At 29.2% G+C, this 13155-nt stretch overlaps 1 protein-coding gene across 5 annotated transcripts in view; it reads left to right on the plus strand.

Moving 5' to 3' along the window:
• Nucleotides 1-11881, plus strand: part of LOC139522053 (isocitrate dehydrogenase [NAD] subunit gamma, mitochondrial-like) — a 23408-nt gene extending 11527 nt beyond the window's left edge. The window contains exons 5-14 of one of the 5 annotated variants that reach the window (XR_011664247.1): nt 766-823; nt 1696-1828; nt 4073-4206; nt 4675-4777; nt 5151-5297; nt 6100-6194; nt 6932-6992; nt 7511-7599; nt 8361-8466; nt 11564-11881. Coding sequence is in view for 4 of the 5 variants with exons in the window: in XM_071315804.1 (XP_071171905.1) it covers nt 766-823; nt 1696-1828; nt 4073-4206; nt 4675-4777; nt 5151-5297; nt 6100-6194; nt 6932-6992; nt 7511-7599; nt 8361-8403 (863 nt within the window). In the remaining variant the exon portion in view is untranslated. Of the gene's footprint in view, nt 1-765; nt 824-1695; nt 1829-4072; nt 4207-4674; nt 4778-5150; nt 5298-6099; nt 6195-6931; nt 6993-7510; nt 7600-8186; nt 8218-8360; nt 8467-10917; nt 10944-11563 lie in introns of all 5 variants that reach the window. The other 4 variants (XM_071315806.1, XM_071315807.1, XM_071315804.1 and 1 more) reach the window with 4 other exon arrangements.
• The last annotated feature ends 1274 nt before the right edge of the window (nt 11882-13155 follow it).

Raw genomic sequence — 13155 nt, forward strand, 5'->3', positions numbered from 1 at the left:
ATTTATGATGGTAACATATTTATAGCTATAAAATATTCAAATTTTAAAGTAAATTTGGATTTTATTAGATAAATACTTACCATCATAAATTATAGGTCCCACCCACCTCCCCTTCATCCCCTTTCCTTATGTTTCTGTCTTGAGGAAATTGAATGGAAGAATATGGGCAAACAGGGGTATATGTCCGGACCAGTGAGAGTACGTTTATTTTTAGTCGGGATTTTCCATCTGACCTATGACGCAATTGGGGTTACACTCAGAATTTATGATGGTAAGTATTTATCTAATAAAATCCAAATTTACTTTAAAATTTGAATATTTCAGACATATTAATTCTGCGAGATCAACAATTTTTTTTATATTTTTCAATCTGAAGTTAGTACAAATGCCGTTGTTGATATGGTGTATTTGATTATTAGGTCAAACTTCGCCAGGAATCTTCACAGACAAGCCTTATAACACCAAAGGACAAACTTAAATTCATTGTATTATAAAAACGTAAATGTATGACTTGGATGGAAGGTTTTCACATTGACACTCATACCACATCTTCTTATATCTATGTGTAGGGTACTATAGATAAGGCCTTCAAACATCAACTTAAACTACCGGTTAACCGGTAAATTGGTCAAACGATTATCCGAGTAACCAGTTAGGCAAAAGTGAACGATTTGACAACACTAATAATAAGTTTATTTACAAATATACATAGTGTCAGATTGATATTTTTTAATCTGTATAATTTAAGTTATACTTATTTTTCAGGAAATATAGAAACAAAATTTGATGATCCCAGTTTCAAATCAATGAATGTTGAATTAAGGTAAATATAAGAGTTAATGTAACAATTAGCTAGATAACTACCGTATTCATTTTAATTGGCTTTTGTTATACAAGCTTAAAGACACTACAAGTACTGGTTCTCTTAATTTGGTTATTTGTATCTTTTGTGTTTATATTAGTTAATTTATGTGCTTCATATACATCTGTTCAGCTAATAAGCCATTATATTGTGTTTTTACACCACTGTGTTAGGTTTAGGGGAGTGCTTACAAACTTATTTACCTTGCCATACTCTTTATGTGCATGTCGGAAGTCAGGAGACTATTCAGTAGTAGTCATTGGTCATGTCTGTAGTATTTGGTTTTTTTAATAAATTGTATTTATAATATGAATTAGACTGTTAGTTTCCTTGTTTGGAATGTTTCACATTTTTTCATGTTAGGGTCTTTTTTGGCTTACTACAATGTATATGGTATGGGTAAGGCTCATTGTTTGAAGTCTGTCCAGCGTCCTATAATTGCTTACATCCAATTCATTTAAACTCTCTGTAGGGTAGTTTGCTCATTGCAATCATTCCACATCTCCATGTTTTTTTATGTCACATGATAGAACCGATACTAGCAATAGGTAAATTACTAGAGTGTTTGTTTATACTAATAACCTCTCTCTAAGTTTCTAACAAAAATTCAATCCATTTTTGCACACACCTCATAGTTCCTTAACACAGTTATGTCTGAAAATTTAGCAAATTTAATAAATGAATAAAATAGTTATGCCATTATCTTGCTGAATATTCATAATATTTGAAAGACCTTTGATTTAAAGACTTGAAAGAAACTAATACAAAAAACAAGATAAACATCATTTTGTGTTTGTCTGACCTATAAAATTTCAATTTATTGTTCTTTCCAGAACACAATTAAATTTATTTGCAAGTGTTGTTTGGTGTAGATCTATACCTGCTGTGAAAACCAGACATAATAACATAGATCTGATCCTGATTAGAGAGAATACAGAAGGAGAATACACAAACTTAGAACATGAGGTAAGGCTATTTATAAATACACAAACTTGGAACACGAGCTAAGGCTATTTATAAATACACAAACTTGGAACATGAGCTAAGGCTATTTATAAATACACAAACTTGGAACATGAGGTAAGACTATTTATAAATACACAAACTTAGAACATGAGGTAAGACTATTTATAAATACACAAACTTTGAACATGAGGATAGTATTTATAAATACACAAACTTAGAACATGAGGTAAAACTATTTATAAATACACAAACTTGGAACATGAGGTTAGACTATTTATAAATACACAAACTTAGAACATGAGGTAAGACTATTTATAAATACACAAACTTTGAACATGAGGATAGTATTTATAAATACACAAACTTAGAACATGAGGTAAAACTATTTATAAATACACAAACTTGGAACATGAGGTCTATTTATAGATACTCAAACATAGAACATGAGGTAAGACTATTTATAAATACACAAACTTGGAACATGAGGTTAGACTATTTATAAATGCACACAAACTTGGAACATGAGGTTAGACTATTTATAGATACTCAAACATAGAACATGAGGTAAGACTATTTATAGATACACAAACTTAGAACATGAGGTAAGACTATTTATAAATACACAAACTTGGAACATGAGGTTAGACTATTTATAGATACACAAACTTAGAACATGAGGTAAGACTATTTATAAATACACAAACTTGGAACATGAGGTAAGACTATTTATAAATACACAAACTTGGAACATGAGGTAAGACTATTTATAAATACACAAACTTAGAACATGAGGTAAGACTATTTATAAATACACAAACTTTGAACATGAGGATAGTATTTATAAATACACAAACTTAGAACATGAGGTAAAACTATTTATAAATACACAAACTTGGAACATGAGGTTAGACTATTTATAAATGCACAAACTTGAAACATGAGGTTAGACTATTTATAGATACTCAAACATAGAACATGAGGTAAGACTATTCATAAATACTCAAACATAGAACATGAGGTTAGACTATTTATAGATACTCAAACATAGAACATGAGGTAAGACTATTTATAAATACACAAACTTAGAACATGAGGTAAGACTATTTATAAATACACAAACTTTGAACTTGAGGATAGTATTTATAAATACACAAACTTAGAACATGAGGTAAGATTATTTATAAATACACAAACTTGGAACATGAGGTTAGACTATTTATAAATGCACAAACTTGGAACATGAGGTTAGACTATTTATAGATACTCAAACATAGAACATGAGGTAAGACTATTTATAAATACACATACTTGGAACATGCAGTAAATGCATACTCAAATTTAGAAAATGAGGCAAATCTATTTATAAATATACAAACTTAAGAGTAATACCATGAATTTGAAACATATAAATTTTCTTCTTTATTTTTTGTTTTTTAGACTTAGAACTATAGGATGTAAGAGAATAATTCGATCTCATCCATTAATGTTGATAACTGCTTAGTCTACAGCTAAAAGTAATAACCAAACACAAGACAAAGAATTATTTATTTAAATGTTGAACAACTAAGCTTGTTTTATACAATTGATATGATAATATAGTCTTGCCATTTCAGTGCAATTTCAATTTCAATTCTGTTGTCTTATTAATTTCAAAACTATTTACAATTGACATATCAGAAAATGTTGTCTGACTGCATTGATTTTGATGAATTCAATATGATCAACAGTCTTGTCAAAAAATATATTCTATTTATATCATGTTCACTGTAAAGTATACCTTAAATCAACTATCTCTTTGGGTATGGTTGTTGTACTTGATGTATATATAAAAAAAAAAAGGATGTCAAACGAATGCTGCCTAGTTTTTGTTTAATGGCACTTTTGAATTAATCTCGTGGTATTTTTTTTATTGAATTCTACTGGATAATGATGCCTTATGACCATAAAAGATAATTGTTAACACTAAATCATTTTAAAATTAAAGTTGTCACAATAAGTAGTCTAGTTCATGTAGTTGCAGGGGCGGATCCAGCCATTTGAAAAAGGGGGGGTTCCTAACCCAGAGTAAAGGGGGGTTCCAACTATATGCTCCCATTCAAATGCATTGATAGGCCAAAAAAGGGGTTTTTTAACCCCCCCCCCCCCCCCCCCCCCCCCCCCGCCCCCCCCCTGGATATGCCAATGTAGTTACAGCTTACATCCAGCTTTTAAAAAAAAATACTGTATTATATAATTTATTTTTAGAATGTCCCAGGAGTGGTAGAAAGCTTGAAAATAATCACATCAGAAAAGTCAACAAAAATAGCAAAATATGCTTTTGATTTTGCTAAAAGACATGGACGAAAGAAAGTTACAGCTATTCATAAGGCTAATATAATGTATGTAGTTGCAGATATTCATAATTAGTTATCAAAAGTACCAGGATTATAATTTTATACGCAGAGAATAATATAACCTTTCTGGTAACACATAAGTTGGTTTTAATTATAATTTTTTTTTTAAAATTTAGATGCAAAATTTTAGCACAGCCATAAAACAAAGTTGTTTTAGTATAAATTTATAAACTTATTGAAAAAAATTTGATAAATTTCAAGAACTCATGATAAATGTGAAAATTCTTTTGTTATTAAAGAATATCTTGTATAAATTAAAGATTACAAGAAGTTATCTAATTTCCTGTACAGAAAGAGTTTATGTGTGACCATTTACATACAAGGTCATTTTAAAGGGTAAAAAGTTCAAAATTATAGCATGAAATTACTTAAAAATTTAGATATTAGTCAGTTGAAAGTTTATAGTACATGTCTGTAAGATATTTTTTCTTTGACCATTGTTTTGTTTTGCAGGAAACTTGGAGATGGTTTATTTTTAGAAAGCTGTAGAAAAGTTGCTTGTTTGTATCCAGATATAGAGTTTAATGATATGATCATAGATAATGCTAGTATGCAGGTATTACTCTTTGTAAATCTCCATTTTATTATAGTATTGGTATGTTACTGTGGATTGGATGTGAGAATACTAAGATTTTCATTGCATTACTTTAGTTTTAGATTGATTACATTTGATTACACAAAAACTATTTTGATTTTGAGGATACTAGTGCCTCCTTTGAATAATAAATAGAAATTGAGAATGGAATGTATATTGCAAATTAACCATACAAGACTCTTTTTCTGACAGATAAGGCAAAAAAAATTAAATCCATTGAAATGCTTGAAAAGAGTCATGTCTTCTTGGTCCACTGGTTGGTTTTAAACAGTTAAAATTCTTTTATGTTTAGTATTCGTGGAAATATTTTATTTAATATGTTGTTTGATTTCAGATGGTATCTAGACCCCAGCAATTTGATGTGTTAGTGATGCCTAATTTATATGGTAATATCCTGAGTAACATAGCAGCAGGCTTGGTTGGTGGACCAGGTGTGGTGCCTGGTATGAATCTGGGTGAAGATTATGCAGTATTTGAATTAGTAAGCTTATGGTTTTAGGTACAATCACAATTTTGAGAACACTGACAATCAAATATAAACAGTACATGTAAATTTGTTATCATTCACTAATTTTCCATGCATTCTTGTTGTAAAAGTTTGCATTTCAGGATGTTGTAGAAATTCCTTGTGATATATCAGTGATATTTCGCAATGACAAAAATTCACATTTTTAATATCTGTAGTGATTTTCCTCATATAGTATTTGTTAATGTATTACCGGTTATTTGTTTCACATTTTTTTCCAGATATCCAGGGTTTGCAATAATAATTTGTGCCTTAATTTCTGAATTTAAAGTACATGAATTAGACATTATCGAAAAACTAAGCTAAAGTTTGAAATGTTCAAAGTTTGACTCCAAATGGGAGATTATTCTTAAGAAAACTATGGGATAGGAAAAGTGTTAACATTACTGTGGATTTATTATTATTCGTTGGATACCAATTTCTGTTGATCTTATGGGGCGAGGATAACCATGAAATTACATGTTCAATAGATAACAAATTTTCTATAGGCTTGTATGGAGACCTTTGCAAAACCGTGAAATAAAATATCCATGAACATGCAAGTTTTCCTTAATCCATGAACATGTAAGTTTTCCATAATCCATGAACATGTAAGTTTTCCTTAATCCATGAACATGTAAGTTTTCCATAATCCATGAACATGTAAGTTTTCCTTAACCCATAAAAATTATTATCAACGAAAATAAATGAATCCCTAGTATGTTATAGAACCTAAATTTGCTATTATATGTTCTTTAATGTTTACTGTTGTATACAGGGTACAAGGAATTCAGGAAGATCTTTGAAAGGAAAGAACATAGCCAATCCATCAGGAATGTTACTAGCAGCTTGTGACATGTTAGATTATTTAGGGTAAGTATAGTAATAAATTATGGACATAGTGTTTGATATTGACTGCCAATATGCTAAATTATGAAGGGAGCTTGAATTAAAAGCTATATGATTTATTTATGAAACAGTTTGTTTGTAGCAAAAGTTAATGTTTATTATGATTCACCATTATATCAGCTAAACCAAATATTTGGGATGTTAGTTGTCCATTTGCCCTCTGTCTGTCCTTCCATCCTTTCATTTGTTCATTTGATCATTATTCTGTTTGTTGGAAACATGTTATATATAACATATGCTTGCTTGAGTTTACCAGACTTGATTTGAATAAAACATATATAGATGATATACATAGTGATGAAACCTATTGATATTTGGTGGATGATCAAGGTCATTGTAAAATTGTTGGGTGGGATAGAATTTTTTTCGATTTAGACTCTTTTCTAAATTTTGTAAAGGGGAAATGTGAAAAACGAAATATAATCTCCAAATTAGGTCACTGGTGAATATTTAATTATTACATATACATGACAGTGTACTAAAATAGCCACATATTATATAATTCTAATGTGATTTCAAATATAACTTAGATAATATTCATTGCATGTCATGTTAAGAAATTTCAGTCTCAAGTTTAGATGTAGCAAAATTTTACTGTAACAAGTTTTTTATTGACAATTTACTGTAACAAGTTTTTTATTGACAATTTACTGTAAAATATTTTAATTACACCTTTACTTTACCTTTTATTCTTTTTACAGCCAATATGAACATGCCACTTTAATAAGAGACTCTGTGATGGATGTTTTATGTGAAAAGAAGGCAAGTACCATTTATTTTATGTTCTTTTACACTCTTGTTTTCATAATGAAAACTTTAACATACTGTCATTCAGCTATATGGCAAGTTACAGGAGTTAGGTAGAGCAATACAATATGAAAACACTAACGTCTACTGGGTACTTAAAATGTTTGCAATGTTTTTTTTCATCACAAAAAATATTGGTTTTTCAAAAATGAATTTTATATTTTGATAACATTATTTGTTTGCAGCACTTTGAATATAGAATGGTTAATCTACAATGTGTCTATTGATAATCTACAATGTGTGTCTATTGATAATCTACAATGTGTGTCTACTGATAATCTACAATGTGTGTCTATTGTTAATCTACAATGTGTGTCTATTGTTAATCTACAATGTGTGTCTATTGTTAATCTACAATGTGTGTCTATTGTTAATCTACAATGTGTGTCTATTGTTCAACAATCCATTCAAAACTTTCAGAATTTTAATAGAAAAAAACTAGTATGAGTTAATGAAGAATGTTTGTTTTGTAGATCCATACACCAGATCTGGGAGGACAAGCAACAACATTAGAGGTTGTACAGGCTATAATAGATGATATTAAACCAAAAGCTAGAAGTTGGTAAGCAAATATTTGAGTACATTGAAAGTTTAAAGGTTTTAATATCAAATACTGCATTACATGATATGACACAGAAAATGTCTTAACTGACAAGGTTTGGTTTTGTCATCTATCGTAATTGATAAGTCTAATTGATTTTTTATCAAATAATTTAGCAGGAAATCTGTTTACCTGAAGCAGCTGCAAAACACACATTGTTGTAATCAAACTAGAATATCTTGATCCAGGTTCAATTATAAGTCTGGACTTTTCCTAAACATAGATTGATACCAGTATCATGAGACATCCACAATAATATACACAAGTGTATGCATATTTCATTTGAAATGGCACATTTATAAGATATGGTACTTCAAGTTTTGTTGTTTACATTGCAATCACCATAATAACACATAGTCACTGATTGTGTTGCTTTAACTTAAGTTGATGTAAATAGATGTTTACTTGCTCTAAAAATGGTTATTACATACACATTATTTTCAGGCTATGTTAATGTATAAAAAGCTATTTTAAGTTTATGTCATGGAGTTATTTTTTTCTAATGTCTTTTTTTAATGGAAGTGTAAATTTATTATGTTAACTTTTAGATTGTTGGAGGAACAAAAGAAATAAACTTTGGTATTGAATGCATTGTTTGTGAAGATTGAATATGAACTAATATAGAATTATTATTAATGTAACCATAGCAAAGTTCTTTGTAGGATTGACTTTTAGACTGTATCATGTTATTTTATGTTTTGTTCCTATTTCCTTCCAATTAGGAGTGGATATGTAGCACAAAATTTATACAGTGCAAAACCATGACAACGGTCATATTGGTAACAAACGCCTTGAACAACCAACTAAACCTTTGCATAATAGCATTCAGTATGTAGTTTTAAGGTCATACACAAATAACGTATTTTTAATGTGTTTTGCACATGACTTTTAAGATAAAATGTGTATTTCAATATATTTGTTAACCATTGTAAAAATCAGCTGTCAAAGTATCTCTAAGAAAAACCTATTGATTTTGCAGCTTTTTTCTTCTTCAAAAAACAGTCAAGGGTATAACTTAAATAGTTGATATTATTGATAGACTTCACTAAAATTTACGGTTGATTTGGTGTTTTTATTTTTAGTGATACACAATGTACTAGTCTTTGAAATTGAAAAAGGATATAATAAGCATGTTCATTACAAATTAAAACTACATACAAATGCTCATTTGGTTATTAGGAGCTTCTGTCATTTATAACAGCACCTCTAGCTTTCAGATTGCAAATACATTGCAGATTTTCCACAAGTTGCACACAGCTAGAATAATATTCCTGTTCATATGTCTTTTAATTACTCGCTATATTCCTCTGACTTTTCCTCTTATGTTTATGTAATTTGAAATCAGTGAAATCACTCTTCAATCGCTGCTAGGTTTTGTTTTGTGAAAGCAAATAAAATATGAGACCACATATTTCTTGGTATTTTCCTTTCTAAAACTTGTCTACTGCTTTGTTTTCATTTGTTTAAATGTAAAATAAAGGAATCAAATATTAAGATAAAGAAGATGTATTTTTCTAGATCAAGAGGTTCAAGGTTGGAACATTCTGTTGTACTACATGTATTCAGAAAAGCATTATATTGCAACATGTACAAGATATCTTGCTAAGCTCTGCTTGAGCTAGTCTGTATTCAGAATTTATATAAGATCATAGGAATATACTGAAATAACACCTAAGGGTGTTAACAAATCAATTATGCACAAATAAGATATATAGATAAATATGTTTAACTTATAAATTTGTTTCTGAATCAGTTTATCAAATTTGTATCATGTGATGTTACTCACAATGCTTGGTGAAAGAAATTCATATGAGAAAGTACTGATATTTTATGAATTAAAAAATTTCAAATTTTTCTCTTTTACGCATATCATAAATTAAAACATTCAATAAACAGATTAAAGAAGAAGGAAGATATGTTTAACAACTTATTTGTGTAATTACTTTTTTTGCCTCATTTCAATTACCAGGACAACTAGGTCATTGATGTTCTATTGTATAACTGTATTACAATAAATGTTGAATCCAGCATACATTTTTCATGACATTTTGTACGAGTGAGGGAGAATTAATTTAAAAGTTGGAGATCAACTAAGGCCATATACCATATAGCGGGTTATTTTCGGGGGTTGTATATATTATCATTTATTTTTCTCGGATAAAACAAAATCAACAAAATAAATTCTGCCAATTTAAAAGTGTACATGCAAGATATTGATAAAAGTTTTAATCTGCCAACATAATAACTGCAAAAATATTTTGTATACCTTTTTCAATGCAAATCACATATTTTACACCTGCTAAAATAACCTGCTATATGGTATATTATCAAAAAGATATCCTATTCTCAATAACTTGTACAGTATCACCAACAGAAGAACTTTTATCATATATCTTTTATTTCACACAAATAGACTTCTGCCTTATTCTATCACATTCAATTTGTTTGTGAATACATGTATACCCAAATTCTAACTTTTATTAATTTGGATTCATAAGCAAGACCCATGTTTACTAACCCCTTTGTGTCGGATAAAAAATCATGGACCATTTTGCAAATGAAATTTGAATAAGGTATTTTATAAAAATCCTGTCTTTAGAAACCACAAAAAATATTTTGCCAGTTAGGAGCGAATATCTGTGACAACATTGAAGGTTTGTGCAAAAAGATGCAGCTCATAGAAACTACATGTTAGTGAAAAGATATTATGAAGAGCAATTTAAGTAAATATGCGTTAGTTTGTGGGATCATATACAATGATTATTTATGGATATCATAGGACTTTGAAGGTTTAGTTACTATATGCCATAATAATATGTTTTAAAAATGCTCTGTCCTATCAATTTTCAGTTCGCTAAAATATTTAACAAATTGCAATTTGGATTTATATCTACAAACTGATCATCTTGTAAAACCTATAGGATTTGAATAATCAATAAAAACTGATAGACATGCACTCAAGGAGCAGCTGTTTACCTAGTATTACTGATATTATTATAAGACATTCAAAAAAGTAAAATCACAAAAATACTGAACTCAGAGAAAAATCTAAACGGAAAGTCCATAATCACATGGCAAAATCAAATGACAAAACACATAAAAAACAAATGGACAAGAACTGTCATATTCCTGACTTGGTTCAGGCATTTTCAAATGTAGAAAATGGTGGTTTGAATCTTGTTTTATAGCGCTAAAGGAAACTCTCCCTTTGATGACAGACATATTTTGAAATATTGAAATTTAACCTAAAGTTAAAATATAAATACTTGTTGCTTGTAGCTTGGAATGATTGAATGTTTAAAGTGGTGAGTTGCACATTGTCAGTGAATGTTGCATTTTAAAAATGTTGTCAATTTTTTATTGAATTTTTTAGTGATTGATGTTTTTTATGTTTACAAATATTTTTGTTATACAGGTATTGTTGTCAACATTTATTATGTATAGGTAACAATTACAGTTGTGTTTACTGAATCTGACTCCCCAACCAAGGTTAAACTAAAAACATTTTAGCCAACCTGAATGTTTCTATGATCAGATTTATTTTCAACCTTTTGTTTTTGTGATATTTATGTTGTCTTATTTTAAAACTTATTGATATTAAACATAGGTAATACATATTTACTTGAATCTGATTCTCAGACCAATGATCATAAACAGGAAAAACATTTTTGTAAAGGTGACTTATTCTTTTATCATGTTGTTAGAATAGCTTAACTATTTATGTTATTTAGACTAATTGTTTTGAACATACTACGTAGGGATAAAGGTTTTATTCATATAAAATAGATTAAGACAATAAAATCACTGTTTTAAAATCTATGACCTTTCTCTATTTAATTTTAATTTATAACTTTTTGTCAAAATACTATGTTTACATTTCTCATATTTTTTTTATTGTTACTAAGAAGTACTTTTTTATTTGCAGGAAACTGATGAGATGAATCTCTAGATCTAATAACTTCAACTTTCTGGACTGTGATAAAGTAACAAATGTTTTAATTGGGATGTTTATATCGGATTTTATAAAAAACCAGTTACAGCTGATGGAAGTCAATTACTTTTAGCTATCAATTTAATACATTATCTTCAAGATTCATGTTGTGAAATCCTCTTGATAAGAACAAAGAATCAGTTCATATATAAGACCTTAAATTGTTGTAAAAGTTGTATTTTAACTGTAGTTTTACTGTATACACAGATTAGCAATATTGTTTCATTATTTATTAAATTGTTGTGTCTAAAATTTGAATTCACTTTTAGCTCAAGCATATTGCCAAAAAATTCCATGTCCAAGTAAACGTTTCTCATCCCTTGGCATCATTTACTTGTCATCATTAATTTACTTTTATAATAATCTTTTCCTATGAAGCTACTTAGCAAATTGGAACCAAACCTGGCCACAATCATCTTGGATTATTGTTAACAAGATAAAATAGAGCCAAAAATATCCGCTCCTTACATTAAACATCAGTTGCTTGTTTATCCCCCATCATGAAAAAGCCAAAAGTATCCTAGGTAATGTATCTCATCAAAAGAGGTTTTCCTGATATGAAAATTTGCCTTACTATAATTTAAAATACTCTTTCATGATTTAAGACAGCAGTACGTACAATCTGTTAACAGGTATAAAAGGCTATCATATACATCTTCAATATCCAATACCATTTAATTACAAAATGAATATCAGAGGGTATAACATTGTTTCTTGTGGTATACCATTTTCAGTTATTTTACATATTTAAAGCTCTAAGAGGTTTAACCTTAAAAAAATTGTATGAGCCACGCCATTTCCAGTACACCATTTTGCCTTTTATTCCATAGTGTTTCAGTTTCATAGTCACACTTTGTTATAGCATATCTACTTCATATCCAGATGTTTGGGTATATCTTAATCGGTATTTACATGACCTTATATGTCTGACGCTGGATATATATTTTTCTAGAAGATATATGTTCCATGACTTTTACACATACAGTAACTTATTGAGTTTTTATACATGTATGATTGTGTATGAAGACATTATTTAAGAACTCTGTTTGGTATGTTGTCTGAACCAGTTAGCTTTTTTTGGGGTCAGTGACATGGTTTAAGACCTTTCTTACTCTGTTTGTTATTTCTAACTAACATATGTCCAGTAATGGGCTTTTAATTCTGGACGGTTCATTAAAATTCTTTCCTGAAAACATTCAAATTGATGATATCCTTTTTTATTTGAACTGAGTGTTTCTATACCAATGTTTGTTGTTTTTATACGACCGCAAAAATTTTTTCGGTCGTATATTGATATCACGTCGTCTTTGTTGTCGTCAGCGTCGTTCGAAGATGGATGGTTTCCGGAAATAATAACTTTAGTATAAGTAAATAGAAATCAATAAAATTTTAATACAATGTTTATAACCACAAAAAGAAGGTTTGGATTTATTTTGGGGGTTATGGTCCCATCAGTTTCGGAATTAGGGGCCCAAAGGGGCCAATACATACATTTATCTAGTTTCAGGACAATAAGTTGTGTATGA

The sequence above is a fragment of the Mytilus edulis genome, chromosome 1 (genome assembly GCF_963676685.1).
Source record: "Mytilus edulis chromosome 1, xbMytEdul2.2, whole genome shotgun sequence".
In the NCBI taxonomy this organism is placed as follows: domain Eukaryota; kingdom Metazoa; phylum Mollusca; class Bivalvia; order Mytilida; family Mytilidae; genus Mytilus; species Mytilus edulis.